Genomic DNA, 24,618 nt, shown 5'->3' with positions numbered 1-24,618 from the left:
GAGAAAACTTCAGTCAATATCCTTCATGTACAGGGGTTAAAAAAACAAACTCACAAATAAACACTGCAAGTAGTATCCAGCAATCTACAGGAGTAGAATACAACATAATAAAGTGGTGCTTACTGTGGGACTGATTAATCAGTATTAACACTGAAAATGCATAATCCTATCAATCGATGCAGAAAAACACCTGACAAAATTCAATATCCATTTAAAATAAAACTTTCAGCAAACTAGGAACATAAGGAAACTTCCTCCACCTCATAGAAGACATCTACAAAACACCTAAAACTAACATCATAGTTCATGGCGAGAGACTGAATGCTTTCATTCTACTAACAGGTAAAGGACAAGGATGTCTGTTCTCCTCATCTCTACTCAGTATTTTACTGGATGTTCTAGCTACTTCAGTAACACAAAGAATGGAAACAATTCCATATTTGAAAGCAAGAAGTAATGCTGTCTTTATTTGCAGATACGATCATTTAAGTAGAACACACAATGGAATCTATAAAATAACCACTATTCCTACTAGGTAAGATTAGAAAAGATGTAAGATACAAGATCAACATACAAACTCAGTTTTATTTCTACATATTATCAATGAACTGGAAAATGAAATTTAAGAAAACACTATCATTTAACAACAGTATAAAAATATGAATATTCAGAGATAAATCTGACAAACGATGTCAGAGACCTGTACCTTCAATATAACAAGATACAAAGTCAAAACAACAATAGTGTTTCTGTACACTAGCAATATACAATTTTAAATAATGTTTTAAAATTAATAACACCATCAAAAAGTAAATAGGTATAAATCTGAAAAAACACGCACAAGTTTCAAATGATAAAAAGTACAAAACTATGGATGAATGAAATCAAAGACCTAAATAAAAGGAGACATGCCATATTCAAGAATTAAGGAGATCAACATAGTAATGATTTCAGTTTTTCTCAAGTTGATCTGTTCATTTCTTATAATACAACTAAAATACCAAAAAGATTTTCCTGTAAACATAAACAAGCCAATTCTGAATTATTATGTGAAGACAAAGACACTATAATATATAAAACAGGTTTGAAAAACAACAAGTTAGAGGAATCCTAGAATCCTTTTATGCCTTATTATAAAGCGACAGTAACTAAGACAAAGGACTACTGGCAATGAGAGGACATCAAAATGAACTGAAGAGAACAGAGAGTCCAGAAATAGACCCACACATACGCAGCCACTTGATCTCCGATAAGCTGCAACAGCATTTCAATGGCGAAAGGACAGGATCTTCAACAAATGGTGCTAGAACGATCAAGTACCTCTGTTGGAAATAATAAACCTTGACCTAACCTCACACCTTATTAAAAAAATTAACTCAAAATGAATCTTAGTTCTTAATGTGGAATTTAAAATTATAGAACTTTTAGACAAAAACCACAGGAGAAAATCTTTATAACCTAGAGTTAAACAAAAGAGATCTTAGATAAGACACCAACAACATAATCTATTTTTTAAAAATGAGAAATTAGTGATCAAAAATTTTTTTTTAAATTTAATGTTTTTATTTATTTTTGAGAGAGAGAGAGAGAGACAGCATGAGCAGGGGAGGGTCAGAAAGAGAGGGAGACACAGAATTCAAAGTCAGGCTCCAGGCTCTGAGCTGTCAGCACAGAGCCTGAACGCGGGACTTGAACCCATGAACTGTGAGATCATGACCTGAGCCGAACTCAGACGCTTAACCAACTGAGCCACCCAGGTGCCCCAGTCTTCATCAAAATTAAATATGTTTCTTTACAGGAAAAAAATGTTAAGAGAAGAAAAGGACAAGCTACAAACTCAGAGAAAATCTTTACAAACCACATAAGCAATGAAAAACTCACATCCAAAATAAAAAAGAACTTATACAATTCAACACAAAGAACACAACCCAATTTAAAATGACCAAAATAGTTCAAGACACTTCACCAAACAATATATACAAATGGAAAAATAAGCCCATGAAAAATGTTCAACATCATTAGGAAAATGCCACTAGGGAATTGTGAACTGAAACCACAACGTGATACAACTACGTATACACTTATGATAATATAAAAAATATTGAGACTATTAGATGTTCGTGAGGATTCACAGCAAAAGAAATTCCCATACATGCTGTCTTGGAATACAAAATGGTACAGCAGTTTTCCAACCTGGAAAACAATTTGACAGTTTCCTATAAGGTTAAATTTATGCTTACCATATGATCCAATAATCTCATTCTTGAGTGTTTACCCTAGAGAAATGAAAACTTAGGTTCCCAGAAAACCATGCACAGAAATGTTTCTAACAGCTCTATTCATAATTGCCAAACCCACGGGGATAACTCACCTGCCTTCAACAAACTGGTTTACTAACACAATGGAAAACTACTGAACAATAAAAAAGAACAAACAGTAGATATATGAAACAACTTGGATGGCTCTCACAGACAATGGTACTGAGTAAAAGAAGCCAGTCTCTAAAGGTTATTTACTATATGATTCTTTTATAACATTATTCTTTTATAACATCATCAAAGAGACAAGCTAACAGCACAGAGAACAGAAGCGCCCGGGTGGCTCAGTCGGTTAAGCATCTGACTTTGGCTCCAGTCATGATCTCACAGTTTGTGGGTTCAAGCCCTGCGTCAGGCTCTGTGCTGACAGCTAGCTCAGAGCCTGGAGTCTGTCTTCAGATTCGTGTCTCCCTCTCTCTCTGACCCTTCCCTGTTCACACTCTCATTCTCTCTTAAAAATAAATAAAAACATTAAAAAGTTTTTAAAAAGGAATAGAAAACAGATCACAGTGTTTTTCAGAGATTAGAGGTAGGACAAAGATAGGATTATAAAGAAGTAATCAAGGCACAATTACAGGGGCACAAGGGAGATTTTGGGGGTGATGACCTGTCCTGTATCCCCACTGTGGTGGCTGTTTTGTGAATCTGTGTATTTATATCATAGTGTATATGCCAAGAATAAATAAATTTTATTGAATAATTACAAAAACTAAAACAGAAAACCCCAAAGGACTATGGTGAATAAAAAAAAAAATTTTGCTCAGCACTATCTTCCCCCCAAGTAGATGCTTAATTAACATCTGTTAAGTAAAACACTAAAAATTGGCTGTAGTTTCAGTTTCAATATTAATCTCAATTATACCCCGAAGCTTCAAAAATTTAAATAACTTTTTCTAGTGTCATTAACATTGAATAAATGCCACCTAAAGAAGTCTGGTTTGTGGAAAAAAAGTCATTAAAAATAGAAAATGAAAGTCAGAAATCTAGATTTCCCAACCAATTATTTTAAACTTAAAAAAGTTACCATTAACAATGGATAACTTTGTCTTTATATCTTATACGTTCAGACTCACATCACTAACTCATGTCATTTCCACACTGGTACAGACTTGTCCATTTTTTCTGCTAAGGGAACGACCAGCATTTGTTTGCCTACAGCTCCCTGCGGTCCTGCCGTATTACCCCCTACCCTGACGTGTCGCCGATCTGACTAGAATTCATTCATTCTGATTAGCCAAGCAGGCTATGTGAATGAATATAAGTAACTTCATAAAAAGCAAAAAACAAAAACAAAAAAAACGCTGATGTTGGTCTTGCTTTGCTCTAAATGTGAACTTTTCAGAAGTATCCAGCCTAAGAACTAAACACAGTTTTTAAATTGCAAAGATGTTGTGTGCATATATTTACAGGACAGAGCAAGTATAATTATCATACTTGTTTTAAGTTTCTGTTTGTCAAAGAATTATTTTAGAACTCTCCACCTCATTTTTCAGGTATTATTTCTGAATATTCACTTAATATATGATCATCTCCAATCTATCTATGGGTTTAAACCAAATTTTCAGTTAAAAATATTGTATTTCATGGTTTTGATAAATTAGGTTGTGAAGTATATTATAATGGTGCTAAAATATATTGTTTACAATCTACAGTATATGCCTTGATGCCACATTATGCCATCACTTGCAAATAAACCAAACTGCAATGCTCTTGTCAGAATCCAATCAAAAATGTGCTACTGACCTACAATTATACTATCTAACCAAATGATGAAAAATAATTAACGTGACTGAAGCACTCGATGAAGTAATTTTATTGTATTCCATCTATAACTAGAATCATAAAGAATGAGTCCACTCAATTGTTTAAAATAATGAACTATTATGCACAGTGGCAGCTTTCTGTATTTAAGTTCTGAAGACACTGTCAACATTTAGCATAATGATTAATAAGGGTTGCTATGTATTATGAATAAGTAAATGACAAAGGCAATTTTTGAAAAAAGTTTACATAGAAAATACTGGTCCTCAAACTTTCAAATTTTCATGAGTTCCTCATCCATTGGCTTTAATTGGTCTCCTCAGCACCTGCAATTTACTATTCAATGCCTTCACATGACCACTTTCGAACAAATCATTACAGGTACAGGAGTTTAAACCACAGAGAAGCACACTTTCCTATAAAGTTACAGTAAGGGTCAATTATTATCAAGATGAGTTTCACAATTTAGCACAATAAACTATATTTGGATCATGTGAGCACATCATTACATAAGGCTCCTTGAAAATATCCATTTAAGCTAAAAGTGATGAAAGCCCATGAATTTGGCAATAGATTAGGTTTAATTAGAAAAACTGCTTTGTTTCAACTTAACCTGAAATAAAATCACTGCCAACAATCCTAACACGAATAAATTTAAAATAATACGATAATCCCATCTCAATATCATGATTAATATTTGCATAAAATATTAGAATGTGGAAAAATGTCAGAAAAGGACATTTTCTAAACATATGTGAGCACAGAAACAGGCTTATACCTGTCAATCATAAGAGAGGGACATGATTATTAAGTTTACCTAAACAGAAATGTCATTTCAATACTCTACAGCCATGCTTTTATAATATAGATATCCAAAGTTAGCTCCTTTCCCTAAACCACAGTATTAATAATCCAGAACTTCTAGGAAACTTTAAAAAAAGTTACCTGCTTCTGTAGCCATCTTTCATGCCTTCGTTGTTTCTTTCTCAAATTTTTCAACTTGCTCCTTTCTCTCTTATTGAGCCTCTGATTGATGGCACCCAATGAGAAAGTGCCTGAGTGCAGGAAGTCCAGTGGAGAGAGGTGCTCATCCTGGTCCGAGGCCTCCAGCATGTTCCGATCAGCTGAGGGCAGGTCCATCAGGAAAGTCAGGCTGTTAGAACTAGCATGGTCAGAATACACTGCGGAAGCTTCTAGACCACATGGAAATTCTCCTCCTCTTTGTGTCTGGGTCTCACGGGGAGCCACTGAAAATCTTTGCAGCAGCATATTAGGATCAAAATTGGATGAAATCTGAAAGGAACAGTTATTTTTACTAGATTCTAAAGGCAAGCTTGAAAGGTGAATGGGCTGTGTTTCATTTAGCCTGGGACAGGCAGTAGTCTTACTATGGATTTTATATAAAGTGGGTAATAATGTCATTTTCTCACTGATGCTCAGATCCAAACTATGTGATTTCCTATGAAAAGCTCTTGTAGTGCATCTGCCAGTCACAAGCTGAGGAACAAAAAGCTGGTATTTTGGATCTGATGCTTTGAAGAGCAGTTTTTCATTCTTCATCTGAAAATATGTAGACCGCACCTCCAGGCAGAGGGCTTCGGTTAATCTTCCAGGGCCATTATTATTTTGGGCCATATTTAAAAGCCTGTGATTTCTGATTTTGGAGGTGCCACCTGTCAGCAGAGTTTCCTTGTCACAACCTGACTGAACTCTAGGATGTGACAAGTATTCCAGCGATGGTCTCATTAGTGGTCCTGCCCGTGTTGGCTGATAATCGGTCCGGCTCTTAGAGAGATGTACAGCTGCAAGCTGGCCACAGGAGCATTTTGGAGTGCTGACAAAATTAAAGCCCCCTAAACGGGCCCCACAGAAAGGGCAATTCAGTTTTCCAACTGTCCACTGGGCCTACAGGTAATAAAGGAAAATAAGACAATGCTTTCATTGTAAAGTAACAAAGAGAATGTGTTATTTTGTTTTGTTTTTTAAGGCAACCACATGAAAGTTTTCTATGCCACAGAAAGGCTAGCTCTCTGTTTTCTGATTAGTAGACGGAACAGTAAATGGAAATAAGCCTTCTAATAGAGATAAGCAACTCCAAAGTTCTAGAATGATAACATATTGCACATTATGCCCATCTCAACAATACTCCTAAGAATTCTAAAAGAGTCTCTTAAACAATAGGTTGAATATGGATACAGTGTGAATTAATGAAAAGAAAAATACACTAGGGAACCAGGAAGCAAATCAGTCTACAGAGCTTAATTTGCAAGTAAAATCTCACAGAAAAGTGTCTGTTTTGATACACTTCTTGCATACCAAACACTGTGGGAGGGAACCAGACCCAACCAACAGAATAAAGCTCTTCCTGCCTTTTTACATACAACCAAAAGATACTGGTTGCACACAGCAGAGTACAGTTTCTATATTCAAACGGGAAATTAATCATGAACTAGCTTAAAATTATTTTTTCAACTGAGAGCGCGGAACATCTGCAGCATCCTAATACATTTTGTAAAGTTCAGGACACTTAAAACCAGGGTATTGGCATGCTCCCAGGAAATCATTACAGTGTGAGAATGAATGCAAGGGATATCTATCAGGGGCTAGTTTTTTTTAAAAACAACAACAAAAGTCATTGGAAGATGGCAATTATATTTTTTCCAAAATCATATTACTTATACTTTTCTAATACACGGGTGTTTTAAATTATGAGAAATTATGATACCATAATGTTAGCAAAGTGAGTTCCTGCTCTTATAATATTTCACTAAGGAAATTTAAAAATGTAATTTGATTGTGACTGTACCACTGAGCGTCATTAATCATCTAGCTTATTTTATATGTGTGTACATACATGAATGATGCAGGGTATTTCATTCACTCGGTAGGCACTATTCTCAGTGTATCTAGGAGATACAGTAATAAACAAAACAGAAAACTTCTGACTTTATGAAATTTGTATTCTAATAGGGGAGCTAGGCAATTAACAAAATCAGTAAGCCATATATATGTATGTGGTTAAATGTGTGTGTTTGTGCAGTAATGTTTATATTTATATACATCATATACACTTACGCATATTTACAAATACTACATATTATTTTGTGTGTGTGTGTATAAAATATAAATGGGTATATAAATCAGAGAAGGGAGAAAGGAAGTGTGAAGAGTGGTAAAGGGGAAGGGGAATTGATAGTTTCACAGGCAATGACTCGTTGTAAAGAGGTATGGAACTGAAGGAAGAGGTGATTAATTGTGGGAAGACAATCAAGGCAGGGGAAATAAGTTCAAAGTCTGAGGGTGAAAAGTACTTGGAACACTCCAGTAATAATGAAGAAGCTAATAAATGTAACCACCTGTTACATACCCTTTCTTATCTCTTGCAACAATGTATTCAAGAAAAAACAGCTCTAGGTTGACAATGAAAAAACCTGAAAGGATTACATTCCTAATTTTACTGAGAAACTAAGAAACTTACTTTTTGTATTAGGTTGTCTATCCATTCTGGAAGAGCTTCTATATCCATGTGCCACACATGACAAATACTTTGATCACCCGCCAAATCATGTCCGTCCTGTTGTATCAAAATGCATGATGTTAGTTATCACCAAGTTCTGGATTTATGTAACCAATTTCATATATGAGTAAAACACAAAAATATAAATGTAGTTTTAGGTAGGAAGAAGATATTCATTGCTCTCCTCTCCTCACTCCCATCCTCAAAACAAATCCACAAAGACAAAAAAAATTTTTCTTCAGGTAATAACCACTTGGAAATTAAAAAAAAAAAGCCCTCATTTCATTGATCTCATCAAATTACATTTTAAAATTTAGTAGTACATCACTCAAAAGACAAATCTGGCACCCTATTCTTTTTTCCTATGTGTAAGAAAAAATAGTGCCATTCATGACAACTTTCCTGGGCTTTTCATTTCTGAATAAAGGAGTTGCTACATAATCTATCAAGATACTCAAGAAAGGTACAAGAGGATGGGGGACAAAAAGAATTGTGTAGGCAGCTGGAAGAGCCCCAACTAAATTTCAGCTGTGTTAGAAAAAAAATTTTTCAAAGAGATACACTTTTGGCTTTCTGAAATAGATGTGTAGAAATCAATATATAGGGGAAGCTGTATACATATCAGAAAAATGCAGGACAGGCCAGCATGGAGATGTATGACTCTTTATTTCCTTGGTAAACTTTAGGCCAATTATTTTACCTCTCTGGGTTTCAGTTTCTTCACCTGTAAAACACTTCTAGATAGTGGCTAACGTCCCTTCTGAGATACAAAATTTCACTCTATGATGACAAATAAGAATTGCTTGAGAATAACAGGAAAAAATAAGGCTTCTGCCCATGTACCCATTTCCAGGATGAGATTTTACATAGACATAGTGTTTCCAAGCTGCACAATTCTTTTTAGATTTCCCAAGCAGGTGCACAACTAGATACTATAATTGGATTAACAATATAAACAAGGAAATTACTAAACATCTCTTCTAAGTTTGTATTCACAGTGATAAGAATGAAACAAGACTTAAGCTCTTTAAGAACCTTTCACTGAATGATTTACATTGTGACTCAGAAACAAGATCATCCTGAATTTTTAGGTTTAATTTCCTAAATTGGTTCCTCTGGGCCCTAGATCACTTTTCTCTTCCATCCATACATATTAAGATACCAAATGGTGGCACCATATACAAGAGAAGTTTCAGTATGATATATTTACATATCAGAAAGGTCTAGAAAGAAGATATCTTAATCTAATTTCTATCAGGCTCTTAAAAATCACAAAGTAAATTAAAAAGTGGAAAGACATGAACTAATGTTGTGTTAGACCACATTTCACTGTATTGTATACTGTAGAAACTATACCTTATATATATTTATTTATGATGGAGAAAAATACTCTTGTTAAAAGGTTTTAAAATTTTCTAATTCTAGTGTTTTAAAAATCTACAAGTTGAAAATGCTTCGGTGACTAATACAAAATTGTTGAAAAGGGTCTATAGTGGGCCAAAGGATTACTTTACAGCTTTATTAACGATGCCTGAACTTTAATTCAGGTTAACAAAATGCAACTTACCATGTTAAGAGTGAGAATAACAAGAAAGAGCCAGGCAGGTCCATACCAAAATGAAGAACGTATTATTGACTGGAAGCGAAGAGAGGAGGAGATACTACAAACCATCTCTAGCTCAATCATCTTACTGCTCGCCAACACATGTATCCTCACAAGAGTGTTGGGCAGACACACAAATGTTTATTTTATTCCAGCTTCTCATAAAATGAAGATGGAAACATTTGGGTAGAGTGAAGTAATTACTGGTTTTAAGACAGTAATCTGAGTACATATTCCACTCTATCCTCTCTCTCAAAGCAAAGAACCAATAGCTGAATTTTTCTTACAAAAAGAATCCAATAGTTGAATTATGAAGTACAAATGGGGAGATTTCTTTTTTGTTTTCAATTTTTATATGTCTTTTATTTATTTTTGAGACACAGAGAGAGACAGCGCGAGCAGGGGTCAGAGAGAGAGGGAGACACAGAATCTGAAGCAGGTTCCAGGCTCTGAGCTGTCAGCACAGAGCCTGACGCGGGGCTTGAACCCAAGAACTAGGAGATCCTGACCTGAGTCGAAGCCAGATGCTTAACTGACTGAGCCATCCAGGTGCCCCCAGATGGGGAGATTTCAATGAATCACAAATTATGAGGAACCTGTGACAGATTAATGAAGAAAGGAACATACAATGTATCTAAGTTCCAAGTACATAATAGATGAGAACACCACAAAGAATGGTCCATGTCAGACACGTGAAAACCAGAAACAGAAAAGGTCCTGCCTAACAATCAGGGGTGGAAAATAAGTCTGTCGGTCTCCAGGCAAGAGGAGTACTTGGAGGAGAGAAATGGGGCAACATTCCAGGGTGGCTGGAAATGCCTAAAAAAGATGGAAAGCATTTGCAGCAAGTCCAGAAGATGAGCTACCAAAGACCAATCTCTATTAATTCTAAAAACAGGACTACAGCATACAAAGAGCATGAACTAGATTTGCTTGTACTAATAAGATGCATCTCTGCTCCTTACTCTTTGCTCTTTAAAAAAAAAAAAAAGTGCAAGAGATATAAATGCACCCTGAACTATGACATTAAAAGCATATATAACCTAAAAATAAGCAGTATTATGACTTTTCTATAAACATAAATGGATAGAAAAACTCCCTAAAAGCCCATGTACTAGGTTGATAACATTGGTTAAATTTGAAGGACGAAAGACCAAGGGTAGGAGTTACTAAAAGGAAACTTTAACTTTCTCATAATTGTTTTAATGGGAGAATATATTAAATTACACTTACACAATTATAATTTTATTTAAAAATTGGTTCAAGTGAAAAGAAAATGATTACTTCTGATTCTGGCAATCTTGAAGTAAGTGGAATTAGATATGCTCTCAGCATTATAATAAATAATACCAGGGAAATGTATTTTAAAAATTGTTTTAAGACCTTGGACAAAATAAAGTTCACGACTGCAGTCCCTGAGAGGGGAAACATAAATGAGGGGAGCCTAAAAATCACCCTTGATTTCCTCCCTAGAGAACTTCTAGAATCTTGAGGTAGGGAGAAGGAAGCCAAGGATACAGAAGCCTTGGTAGTAAAATGAAGACCCAACCCAAGTGTACAGAGGCTAAAAAACTGGAGTTACAGACAATATGCTGGCAAGGAGAAGTCTACAAACAAATAACATTCCAGAGAACTGCAGAGATGCCTTTAAATCTTTGGTTGAATACCAATATGAACACAGGTTGGGTGAAATACCAGAGAACCAGACAAAGAAAATTTACCAATTAAAAGACATCTGCTAGTGAGCTGTAAATTTAACTATTCACACAGGGATCACAGCAAGCTGGGAAGATATTTATGCTCCAATTGGCCAGAGTAGCAAGATCTCAATGAACAGCACAGGTATTTAGAAGATTCTAAAGAGTCCTGCCTTAAGAGTAGAGCGAAAGTGGCCCTAGAATAAATGCTACTAAAAGCAACCTACAAAAACTTAAAAATAAGCCTGCAAGGAATGAAATTCAATCACTAGTAACTTATATGCCTGCTAAAACACTCTTTAAAGGAAGACAATAATATTCAGATGCTCAATAGCATTAAAACTAAATGCCCAACTTACAAAAAAAATTACTAGATATGTGCAAGGCAAAAATGACCCATACTCAACAGAAAAATTGATCAATAGAAATATACCCAGGAAAAGGTGGAAATGATTGAATAAGCAGATAAAGACATTAAACCAGCTATTATAAATATGTTCAAGTATTAAAAGTAAAACATGAATAAAACAAAAACAGAAGAATCTTAAAGTAACACTAAGCAAATGGTCTATCTAGAGATAAAAATTTTATCTGAAATTAAAAATGTAACATTGTGTGTCAACTACACTCAAATAAAAAAAGTAAATTTAAAAATTTTAATACTTTTTAAAATTAAAAAATGGTGAGAATGAACACTCTTGCTTTTCACTTTTTACTCTTGTTATCAATCACAGAGTAGAAGCATCTTTGACCACTAAGTTTAGCTGTAGTTTAGGCATTTTCACAGATGCCTTTTATCAAGTTGATAACGTTTTCTTCTTCATTTTCTGAGAATTTCTATCATGAATGGGCATGAGTTTTATCACATAATTGTGCCACATGTATTAAAATGTTCATTTTTTCTATACTCCATTAATATGTTAAATTATATTGACTGATTTCTGAATGCAAAAACAATTATTATTACATACTGTGTAAATTTATTCCTAAATTATTCATGTTTTTTGATGCTGCCATAACTGGTATTTTACCAGTTGCTTACCATAGTCTTCTCTAGCCAGTTTAAACAGAGTTGAATTACCATACTGACCTCATAGTCTAAAAACATACTAAACTCGCTCGTTGGTTGTTTTCGTATGCATTTACCATTTCAAGATCACCCTATTCAGTGGTATTGGTCCAAATCCCATTTGATGATGAAATTTTCCTAATACCTGAAAAACTTCCTTTGGTAGTTCAAATTTACTGGTGATGAGTTCTTTGAGGGTATGTTCCTATGAAAAAGTCTTTATTTTGCCTTCATTTAAAACATTCTATATACTGTAAAATTACTCTGTAGTATACAGTCCACTGGGTTTTGCGAAATGCACAGGGAATCGATTATACATAACTACGATCAAAATACAAACCAGTTCCACTATCTTCCTCAAGTTCTTTCATGCTGGCCCTTCAGAGTCAATACTTGTCTCCCCACTTCCCAATGTGTTGTCCATTCCGTGGTTTTATCATGCTGGCTCACCTCGTTCAGGTGAGACAATCAGTTCAACAAACCTGTAACTTCTCCATCTTCCCCTGAATCACAGTTCAGCTTCTCTACCTCCTGGGTCAGAGACACATGTATCTAACTCTATGATAAAAGAGTATAGTTTCTGACAAGTATTAACAAATCAAGATCAGAGACCATGAAAGTGGCTTAGGTTTCTATTCATCTACCAGGTTGCCAGCTTTTCCTTGCTACAGCTTACTTAACATTTATCTTCCCTTCTTAGCTCTGTCTCTTAGCACACACTGTGTCCCTGGGTCTCAGGGGTTTAGCCATCTCAGTGCTCCTGTTCCTTCTAGTTACAGTTCTGGGCCTAGCATTTTTTATGTTTTAATTTGAGTACAGACAACATACAATGTTATGTCATTTCAGGTGTACAACACAAAGATTCAACAAGTTTATGCATTATGCTTTGCCACCACAAAGTGTAGCTACCATCGGTCAGCATACAACATTATTACAATATCATTGATTATATTCCCTATGCTGTACCTGTTTATCCCTGTGACATTCATTTCATAATTGGAAGCCTGTATCTTCAACATGTCAGAGAAACCATAAAGTATTACCCTTTCTCTGTCTGACTTATTTTACACTTCATAATACCGTTTAGGTCCACTCATGCTGTGACAAATGGCAAGATCTCATCAGTCACCTCAATAGATGGTACTGGGAAAACTGGACAGCTACATGTAAAAGAATGAAACTTGACCACATTGTAACAGCATAAACAAAAATAAGCTCAAAATGGATTAAAGACCTAAATATGACACCTCAGGCCCTAAAAATCCTAAAAGAAAACATAAGCAGTAATTTCTTTAACATTGGCTGTGGCAACATTTTTCTAGATGTGTCACTAAGGTAGATGAAACAAAAGCAGAAATAAACTATTGGGACTACATCAAAATAAAAAGATTTTGCACAGTGAAGGAAACCATCAATGAAACCAAAAGGCAACCTACTGAATAGGAGAAGATATTTTCAAATGATATATCCAATAAAGGGCTAATATCCAAAATATATAAAGAACTTATATAACTCAACACCAAAAACCCCAAAACAATCTGATTAACAAGTGGGCAGAGGATGAATGGACATTTTTCCAAAGAAGACAACCAGATGGCCAACAGACACACGAGCAGATTCTTGACATCTATCGATAATGCAAATCAAAACCACAATGAGATATCACCTGTCAGAATGGCTAAAATCAAAAACACAAGAAATAACAGGTGTTGACAAAAATGTGCAGAAAAAGGAACCCTGATGCACTGTTGGTGGGAATGTAAATTAGTACAGCCACTTGGAAAACAGTATGGAGGTTCTTCAAAAAATCACAAACAGAAATACCATATGATGCAATAATTCCACTAATGAGTATTTTCCTCTCCCCCCCCCAAAGACAATGAAAACACTAATTTGAACAGACAGATGCACATTTATGTTTACTGCAGCCTTATTTACAATAGCCAAGATAAGGAAGCCACCTAAGAGTTGAATGATAGATGATTAAAGATAGATCAAATTGTATACATATACAATTCATTCTTTTCTATACCACATTGTATTGATGGTCCACGTCAGTAGAGTATGGCAAGAAAGAGAGAGATACAGATTAAAAATAAACAAAATAAAGAAACAATTTCACATCTGCTAGGATGGCTAATAAAAAAAAATAAAAAGAACATAAGCATAGGTGAGGACATGGAGAAATGGAGCCCTCAAACATTTGCAGTGGGAATATAAAATGATGCAGCCACTGTATAAATGAACTTTGTGCTTTCTCAGTAAGTTCAACAGAATTACCAATTTACCTATCAAATCTACTCCTGGGTGTATACCCACAATAAGGAAAATAGGTGTTGAAACAAAAACTTGTACACATATGTTCATAGTAGCACTAATAACTATAACCAAAAAGTGGACACCACCCACATATCCATCAACTAATTAATGTATAAACAAAATGAGGTATGTCCATAAAATGAAATATTTTTCAGCTTAAACAGAAATAAAATAGTGATATGTGCTATTACATGGATAAATCTTGCCAGACACAAAAAGCTACATATTGTATGATTCCATTTATATGAAATATTCATATCTATAGACATGGAGCAGATTAGTAGTTGCCTGAGTTTTGGAGGGAGGGATTATGGATAGTGACAACTTAAGGAGTATGGATTTTCCTCTTGGGAGGATGAAAATGTTCTAGAATTAGACAGTGATGATGGATGCACAACACTGTAAATGTACTAAATATCCCTAGTGGCAAATTTTATGTTATGTACATTTTAGTATAATTTCTAAAAAAAAAAACAGAGTAACTTTTTTATTCAGTCAATATAATCTGAAGAAAATACTAAAAAATTCATCAAAAAGTCTGCTTAAGAAATTTGCATAATTTCAGTATACAACATCAACATAAAAATTCCCGTGTATCTCATTTCTGTAAATTAACAACAAATAAAAAGTGAAAATGTTTAAAATATCACTTGGGATAGAATAACTATCCTATAGAATAAAATATCCTATAGAATAAAATATCACTTAGATTAAAAAAAAACATGAACTACTTAGGTATAAATTTGACACAACATAATTAAGACCTGTTTAATGAAAACTACGAAGTACTATACAAAGAAATTAAAGAAGATCTAATTAAACTATGTAATATACCATGAAGGCTCAATGTTTTTAAGATATCAGTTCTTCACAGATTAATTTATAGATTGACCACAATCCTACTCAAAAATCCCAGAAGACCTATTTATTAAATTTGATGGATTACAAAATTTATGTGGAAATGAAAAGTGACCAAAAACACCCTGAGAAATTCTGCAAGAAGAAGTAATGTAGAGGCCACACACTATCTAATCCCAACATGTATTAGACGAATGGGAACAGAGTCCAAAAACAGTCCTATATATACAGTCAATTAATTTCTGGTAAATAATTCAATATAATGAGAAAGGACAAACTTTTCAATAATTGCTGATGGAACTGGATATCCCTATGACATTAAAAGAAAAACAAAAAACCAAACCAAAAAACCTTGACGGTTACCATACATGACACACAAAAATAACTCAAAATGGATCAGAGTTCTAAAATGTAAAAGCTGTAATTATAAAGTGTCTAGAAAAAAACAGGGGAGAAAACCTTTGAGACCCTGGGATAGGAAAAGTATTCTCAGAACACAAAAACACAATCCATAAAGAACAGGATATGATAAACTAGGTTTCATCAAAATGAAAACAATCTACTGTTTGAAAGGTATCACTAAGAAAATGAAAACACAAACCTATACCTGACAAGAACATTTTAGCTAGAATATTTAAGGGAAAAAAATACCTTACAACTAAGGAAGAATAAAACACAATTTAAAAAATATCTTACAACTAAGGAAGAATAAAACACAATTTAAAAAATTGGGTGCATTTTTCTTATAGTTTATTGTCAAGTTGGTTTCCATATAACACCCAGCGCTCATCCCCACAAGAGTCCTCCTTCATAACCATTCTCCACCTTCCCCTTTCCCCCTCCCCCTTCTGCCCTCAGTTCATTTTCAGTATCAAGAGTCTCCCATGATTTGCCTCACTCCCTCTCCCGCTTTTTCCCCCCTTCCCCTCCCCATGGTCCTCTGTTAAGTTTCTCCTGTTAGACCTATGAGTGAAAACATATGGTCTCTCTCCTTTTCTGCCTGACTTATTTGGCTTAGCATGACACCCTTGAGGTCCATCCACTTTGCAACAAACGGTCAGATTTCATTCTTTCTCATTCCATTGTATATATAAACCATATCTTCCCCTGAAAGTAGCACATTCTTATCAATAAGATTGTTTCTGTTTGTGATTAACTGTTTGAAGTATTTGGGTGCTCTCAAATTTGGCTTGTAGATGCTTATAATTGTTAGGTCTTCCTGATGGACAGTCCCTGTAATCATTATATAATGTCCTTCTTCATCTTTTGTTACTGTCTTTACTTTAAAATCCAGTTTGTCCATTATCAGTATGGCTACTCTGGCTTTCTTTTGACTTCCAGTCGCATGATACATACTTCTCCATCCCCTTACTTTCAATCTGAAGGTGTCTTCAGGTCTAAAATGAGTCTCTTGTAGACAGCAAATAGATGGATTTTGTTTTTTTATCCATTCTGCTATCCTGTGTCGTTTGGTTGGAGCATTCATCCCATTTACATTCAGTGCTATTACTGAAAAATATGGGTTTAGATTCATTGTGTTCTCTGTAGAGTTCATGCTTGTAGTGGTGTCTCTGGTACCTTGCAACATTTCCCTCATAGAGTCCCTCTTAGGATTTCTTATAGGGCTTTTGTTTATTTGGGAACACCTTTCTCTCTCCTTCTATTCTGAATGACAGGCTTGCTGGATAAAGGATCCTTGGCTGCATATTTTTTCCGTTCATCACATCGAAGATTTCCTGCCATTCCTTTCTGGCCTGCCAAGTTTCAGTAGATAGGTCTATAACTACTTTGATAGGTTTTCCTTTATATGGTAGGGCCCTTTTATTCCCTAGTTACTTTCAGAATTCTCTCTTTATCTTTGTATTTTGTCAGTTTCACTATGATAAGTCATGCTGAAGGTTGATTCAAGTTACGTCTTAGGGGAGTTCTCTGTGTGTCCTGGATTTCACAATCTGTTCCCTTCCCCAGATTGGGTAAGTTCTCAGCTATAATTTGATCGAGCACCCCTTCAGGAACTTTTCCTCTTTCTTCTTCATCAGGAATTCCTATGATATAGATATTGTTCTGTTGATTGTATCACTCAGGTCTCAAATTCTCCTTTTGTGCTCCTGTATCAATTTCTCTTTTTCTCAGCTTCCTCTTTTTCTATAACTGTGTCTTCTAATACACCTATTCTCCTCTCTGCCTCTTCAATCTGTGCAGTGGCTACCTCCATTTTATTATTGACCTCATTTATAGCATTTTTTTAACTCATCACAGCTATTTTGAAGGCCCCTAGTCTTTGTATCAATAGCTTCTCTGATTATTTCTATGCTTTTTTCAAGCCCAGTGATTAACTTTATGACAATCATTCTAAATTCTTGCTCAGTTATGTCGCTTATATTTGGTTTGAGCAGTTCTGTGGCTGTGACTTCTTCCTGGAATTTCTTTAGAAGAGAGTTCTTTTGTTTTGTCATTTTGGCTAGCTTTCTGTCTCTTGTCAGTTTTAAAAGCTCGTTTTGCACTGTGCACCGGTTAGTATTGTGCTATTAAAGGAGTCTCATTGACTGTCCAGAGTCTATCCATTCAGGAAGTGTTCTTTAAATGATGTCTCTCAGTTTCTCTTGTTGTGCCTTGGCTATTTTATTTCCCTACTCAGTGTTATTTGGGACTCTCCATCATGTGTATTTTGGCTTGTTTCTTGAGGTAGACCTGAAAAGGAAAACAGACAGACAAATACACACGGAACAAAAGCACACAAATGCACAGACAAATCAAACAAACAAGCAAACCGAAAGAGGAAAGAAGAAAAAGAAAAAATGGGGGAGGGAGGCAGACAGAAACAACAAAAGATAAAGGACAGTCTAAAAGCATAAAACCAACAGAGGAGAGAGATAAGAATAAGATAAGGGAAAATATATCTGGATGGCAAGAATTGATCTTCATGGCAATGTATCAATGTTGGTCTTTCCTGGACTCCAGGGGGGGAAAGGAGAAAAGAAGAAGAAGGCAGCAGCTCTCTAGCAGGGATGGGTGTGATTTGGTGTAGGTAGGTCAGATCTTGGGGGCGGGGGGGAGGGGACTGTTCTCCAAGACCCTGCCTTGGTGGTTGTGGGGAGAAGAATGATGGTGCTCCAAGCCCTTCTCAAACCAAGCATTGCAACCCACTCTTTTGAGTCTGATCTCCCTATGCCACAGGTGGGCCAAGTTGTATTTTCCAACCCCACCTCGTTTCCAAATCCTAGTCCATGCACTTTAATGCTAGCGCCTGAAACGAGATGTACTCCAGCAGGTGGGCGGCTTCCTAGTTGGGATTGAGTAGGGGGAGTCACGGAGCAGTCTGAGTGCAGACTTTAACATATTTCACAGAGGGAGATACACTAATGCTCAAAACCACATGAAAACGGCAAAACATCATAAGCCACTGGAGAAATGAAAATTCAAACCACAATGATACTACTCTACATTTACTTTTATGTAACTTGTCCAAGGTCACATAGTAAGTAGTAAAGCAAGCATTCCCATCAGGAAGTCAGACTTCAATACTCCTGTCTTCAGTCACTAAGCTTCCATTGTAACCTCCTGCATCTAATAATTACTATCATTTTTCAGGAAATCAACTTTCTGTATCTTAAACACTAGTATAGTTTTTTTTAATGTTTTTTTATTTATTTTTGAGATACAGAGAGAGACAGTGCGAGCAGGGGAGGGTCAGAGAGAGAGGGAGGTACAGAATCTGAAGCAGGCTCCAGGCTCTGAGCTAGCTGTCAGCACAGAGCCTGATGCAGGGCTCGAACCACCAGCCGTGAGATCATGACCTGAGTCACAGTCAGACGCTCAACCGACTGAGCCACCCAGGCACCCTAGCATTAGTATGTCTTAAGGTGATACTACTTTTCCTGAGCCTTAGGAAAAACACAACAAAACAAAAACCTGAGGCATAACTTATTTTTAAATGAACCAAAACCATCACACTAACTTATGTAAGAGGAAAGGTATATTTAGAAAAAATTCTAAGGTTGCTTCTAATATGGGACCCCAACTTGATCTTTGACAACTATTAATAGAAACCAACCACACATTTTCCTCTAAATAGGTGAGTTAAACCACAGTTTCATGCCAACAGAAAAAAAAAGAAAATTGGATACAGCAAGTAATACAGGTGAGAGGAATGTATAGGCTGGATAAAGAATATACAGTGTTCTGTTTCCTCTTCAGAAAACTTCGATATGACACACAAAGACGGCTAATGTAAACAAAGAACCCTTAGTTATAAATGAGACTGCCAACTACTTCACTTGTCCTTATACACACAGTCCTAGAAAATATATATATTATTCACAATATTAACTGCCAGTACAGATTAACAGGTAAAGTAGGACATATCATCAAATATTAAGTTTAGTTTATAAATCTATAATCCTCTAAAAATTTTTTATAAATCACACAAGTTTATGTAATAAGACAAGTTTTAATTGATGTATTTTAGGACAGATCACTAAAATGGAAGGACTCCAATTTCAGGAATTTAATGCCTTTAAAGTAATGGCATGAGAAATTACCTCCAAGAAAAAAATCCAACTGAAAATTAGAAAAACATATTACTAGGACTTAATAAAACCTTACCAGACAGTTATTTCATGTCTCTAAGTTATATGTGAGGGAAGAATGAAAAGTTAACTAAAAGCTGGTTTGTTTCACTTAATGCTGTCAGAAACGTGTTGACAAAACATTTCATACGTGAAATAACTTGTTCAAGCAGCAGGGGGAGCTAAGGCATTGTTGTTTTGTCCTCTCAGGGTAGGGGATGTTTCTTGCTGCTGTACATATGGAAAACTTCATTTAGTTTTAAAATTATAAATTTTATGACATATTTTTATCATTTAATGATCTTTATGACGTTAATTAAGCAGAACAGGTTAAATGTAGAAACTTGACAAAGACAATATTCCATGCTATTTTGAAATATGTTTAACATTTGGCCTTTCTGATGTTAGCAGTAATACTCCCTATTTTATTAAAAGTGTATAAAAGCTATACACTTAGCTATTATAGCTATACACACCACAAGGGAAAGAGAGTAACAAACATGTCACTTACATTAACATTATTAATTGAATGCCTTAAGTGTTACAAAAGTAAAGCAACTGAAGTCTATTACACTGCCCTTTCCCCTCCCCACCCCCCATTTGGACTCTGAGGAGATACTTCAGGGTGAAAACTTTTTTTTTTTTTAACTCAAAAGTTCAGAATGAATGAATGAAAAAAAATACTCCCTTAAGGGCAGTCTCCTCACATCTGTTGTTGCTAACTTTCCAAAATTCCATTCTTCACACAATAGCCAAAATGATCTCTTTAAAATTCAGTGGCCATATCACTCCTTTTCAGTTACTTCTAAGCTCTTAGAATAAGAATCAAAGTCCTTAATTTGGCTTACAAGACTATAAATGATCTAACTAATAACATTCTTTCTTTCCTCAAATCTTGCCAAAACTTCCTCTTGATATCTCAACTCCAATCATGGAAATCTAGTTCTGTGGGTACACTACCTTCTCTCCAACATAGGGCCTTTGAACTTGCTGGTCCCAAAGCTTAGAATGTTCTACCTTCCTGTTCACAATCCTGACTATGTATTGTTCTTATGGTTCCCTATACTTTTTCTTCTTGTCACTTACATGGCCAGTAAATTAGTATTTATGATGGACCAGTATCCTGAAAGCCTTAAAGGAACAGGGCATCTTTCTTCTCTTGTTTGAATTTCCAGCATCTCTTACACCAACTATTTGTTGTGTCTTGCTCGGTTTGAGTTGCCACAATAAAATACCATAGCTTACGTGGCTTAAACCGAAGACATTTATTCCTCACAGTTCTGGAGGCTGAGAAATCCGAGATCAACCCGGCAGGCACCATGCTCAGATACTGGTCAGAGATCTGCTCTCAGCTTGGAGATGGCTGCCTTCTAACTGTGACCTCACATGGTGGACATAAAGAGAAATCTCTCTTTTCTTCTTACAAGGTCACAGACTTTTCACATTAGGGCCCCATACTTAAGATCTTATTTAAACCTTAATAACCTCCTAAATATCTATCTCCAAATACAGTCACACTGGGTAGCAAGACTTCAATACAAACTTGTACAGGGGACATCATCAAGTCTATATCATGTGGAAAGACTGAGTACAAAACATATGCCGACACTAAGGGAACAAAAATATTTAAAATGTAGTAGACAATACAATTTATTTGAGTAGTATAGCCATTTAAGGAAAGATATCATCCGATTAATAAGGTCAGAGAAAAAAATGAGCAAAATAGGTAGCCAAAAAAAGGTAGAAGAGTTGTGTAACCCAACAATCAATTTAAGATCCAGTGATTACATTATGGCTAAAATGGTGCTGGCAATGGTGTTTTAAAGCTGAAACACTTCACAGAATGTAACTGAAAAAGAGTCAGACTTTTTCAGTTATAATTATAATGCTTTTCAATAAGTATTGGACTATTTCTCAGTCCTCATTTTCCTAAACTCATTAGAATCTGGTACTTGCCCCTACAACTCTCTCAACTACAATGAACAATGACCAATGATCTCCTCTTTGCTAAAGCCAATACACACTATTAACTGTCACGCAGGGTCTCCACATATGAGCAGTTTGCCAACTCGACACCCATCTTGGAAGCACATTTTTCAGACCAGCACCCTCTGGAACTGTGCAGTGTACAACCTGTGCTTTGAAGCCAGTGTCTGTTCTTCGATAGCTCCCACAACACCCAGTGCTATTAGCAAATCCCTCTTTCTAGAAAATATCTATCCCTTGAATTCTATTATCACTGTATGCTGATTTTCAGTCCTGCCTTTCTTGCTACTCTTTTCTTCTACTGTATGAGCTTCATTTTTTCCATCCATCGTTTTAATGCCCCTAGACCCTCTTCTTTCTTATTGCATTCACATTCCACACGGTGAGCTCACCTACTGTCATAGTTGCACTCTCCACTTCTGTGCTCATGACTCCCAAGTCCACATTTTGATGCAGATGTTCTCAATCCCATATCCCCAGAATCAGGCGCCTCCTAGAAAGCTCTATTGTAATTTTCTATAGGCCATATAACCTCAACATGTCCAAAACTGTATTAAAATGGACTAAAAAAGTAAAACTGAGGACACCATCCCTAGCCACTGGCAAAGACTTCACAAATGGAGGGCACTTCTGTCATTTTATGTTTTTAGGTTTATTATCTTGCTTTTGGTTCTTACTTATATCTCATGTGCTGCAGCCCTGAAGAGTAGGATAGGAGCCCCTTTTCTCCATGTGAGCATCAGAGACTGCCTTGAAATCGCACTCTAAATTGCCTGTTACATGCCTTGCTACATGCCAGAGGCTGGAAAACTAAAGTTCAAATGTCCAAGATTCCCTACAGCTCAAATTCCACATATCACCTAGCTTCCATCCAGCTGATACACCCACTCAGTATTCTGAAAGTGGAGTGATGACTGCATTTTGCTTTGTTTTGAAGGTATGTAGTTATTCTGCAGCACAAGTTACTGTGATCCCACTATCCAGATGCTAATTTTGTGGGGGCTGAAAGGCAGCACATAAACCCCATTTCCTGGCATTGGACAGGGCTAACCTGTGGTTCTTGAGGCAAAAGCTATGGATGCTGTCGCCAGGTTCTTCATACCCTGGATTGTTCTAGGGGCCATCTCATGTCTGTGTCAGGTGATGAAGACAGGTGACAGAGTCCAAGGTCTGCTCAGGGTGAAGAGATTCTAAGGGGGAACTCCTACACAAAGTTGGGTTATAAACTCAGTATAAAAGTGAACAAGCAATAAATATGTTGCTCAGAGGAACATGGAAGAAAACTTGCTAACCTCAGTGCTGGTATTCAGGAAAAGGAAAGGAAAAAAATCTTCCCCTCAGGGCACAGAAGTATTTCTTAAACCAAACGTATAAAACATAAAGGAGATGATTAATAATTTAACTACAGTATTTTATGAACTCCTGTTCATCAAAAGATACCACAAAGAGTGAAATACAACTTCTACAAACTGGCAAAAGATATTTACAAAAGAAAAACAAACAGAATATTCATATTCAGGAGACACACAGGACTTTCAACAACCAAAGCAAAACCACCTAAAAACAGAAAAAGGAGAAGACATTTCACAGAAAAGACAAACAGCCTCAGAGAGGAGATGTTAAATGCTGGCAACCACGTGGGATGCTCCTGGCACTGTCATCTGACTACAGTTTAGCACTGCCCAGTGACACTGAAGATGCACGCGCCCTAGGACACTGACTTTATTCTAGAAATACACTCTTGCCCATGTGTGCCAAGGTAAGTACAAGAAAGCTCATAACAGCACTGTTTTTAAGAGCAAAACAAGGCTAAGACTTAAATTATCAAAGGTGGAATGAATTATACCGGAATACTGCATTACACAAAAGTGAAAATAAGTAGGAGTTCCGGTGAACATGACAATTTAAGTAAAAGCAACAATTCCTGGAAGAATACATTTTATACCCATATGTTTTTACTTGTAGTTTAATAGGCAACAAAGATAATTTAATAGGTGATAAATTTCGTCCTTTCAACATAGCATCTGATAAAATTATGTTCGGATTCCAGTATTTTACAGTTTTCTTTAATTAAAGTGGATTTTTAACTCATCTTTAATATTTTTATGAAATGTTTCCATTTAAACATGTAGTGTTTCTATAGTTTAAAGAAAGTCTGGGAGGGTGGAGCCAAGATGGCGGAGAGGAAGGGAGCTCTGTAAACTCCCTCCGCACCGTTTTTCGAACTGAGAGGGATATTACGTTCAACTGAGAGAGCGGAAGGAGAAAATACGAACTCCAGAGGGAATAGAACCTCAAAGATACCTGAGTGAGTGGGGGCGAACGGGGGAGATCCGAGGACGGGCCAGCCCGGACGGGCAGGGGAGGTAAGATCCCCAGCCCAGCGTGGCGCAAGCGCGCGGCGCCCGGGAGACAAAGGGAAGAGACAGAGTCGGAACGCGCTCATAGAACTGTCTCTGGGGAAGAGGTATAGAACGCTTGGCTGCGCGTGGAGACAGAAACACACTCCGTAGATAACTGCTGGGCAGCCAGAATCCCGAACCGGGGTGGCGCGAGAGAAGGAATAGCCCCCAGCCCTAAGCCATCTCCGCCGGGGAATCAGGCCCTTGTGGCGGCGAGAAGCGGCTGCGCTGGGGAAGCGCGCGCCGCGGCGGAAGCGACCCGAGCAGCGACTACGCCGGGCGCGAGCAATTCGAACCTGGTTTTGGGAACGGACCACGGACCGCATTTCCACGGCACACCCCGCCCCCTGCACTGCACGGACTGAGCAAATTCCGGGTCCCCACAGGGAAGAAATAAGACGCGCACCGATAGGACCCTCAGCCAAGAGTCGGTGGCGCGTGGAGGCCCGGGCGCGCGCGGGACTCCCAGCAGATTTCCAGGAGCGCACGGCTTCCTGAGCTGAGCTATCGGAAACTAAGA

The 24,618-nt window shown here is 36.6% G+C and overlaps 1 protein-coding gene across 3 annotated transcripts in view; it reads right to left on the bottom strand.

Annotated features, from left to right (window-relative positions):
* RNF180 (ring finger protein 180) overlaps positions 1-24,618 on the bottom strand; it is a 216,940-nt gene that overhangs the window by 189,045 nt on the left and 3,277 nt on the right. For 2 of the 3 annotated variants that reach the window (XM_029942311.1, XM_029942310.1), the window contains exons 2-3: positions 7,558-7,653; positions 5,025-5,984 (exon numbers count right to left, since the gene is read on the bottom strand). In XM_029942311.1, the coding sequence (XP_029798171.1) occupies positions 5,025-5,984; positions 7,558-7,653 (1,056 nt within the window). Of the gene's footprint in view, positions 1-2,216; positions 2,277-5,024; positions 5,985-7,557; positions 7,654-24,618 lie in introns of those variants that run through there. The other variant, XM_029942312.1, reaches the window with a different exon arrangement.

Source organism: Suricata suricatta, chromosome 6 (genome assembly GCF_006229205.1).
Source record: "Suricata suricatta isolate VVHF042 chromosome 6, meerkat_22Aug2017_6uvM2_HiC, whole genome shotgun sequence".
Lineage (NCBI taxonomy): Eukaryota > Metazoa > Chordata > Mammalia > Carnivora > Herpestidae > Suricata > Suricata suricatta.
Note: the sequence above shows the minus strand (reverse complement) of the source record. Positions and strands in the feature narration are given on the sequence as shown.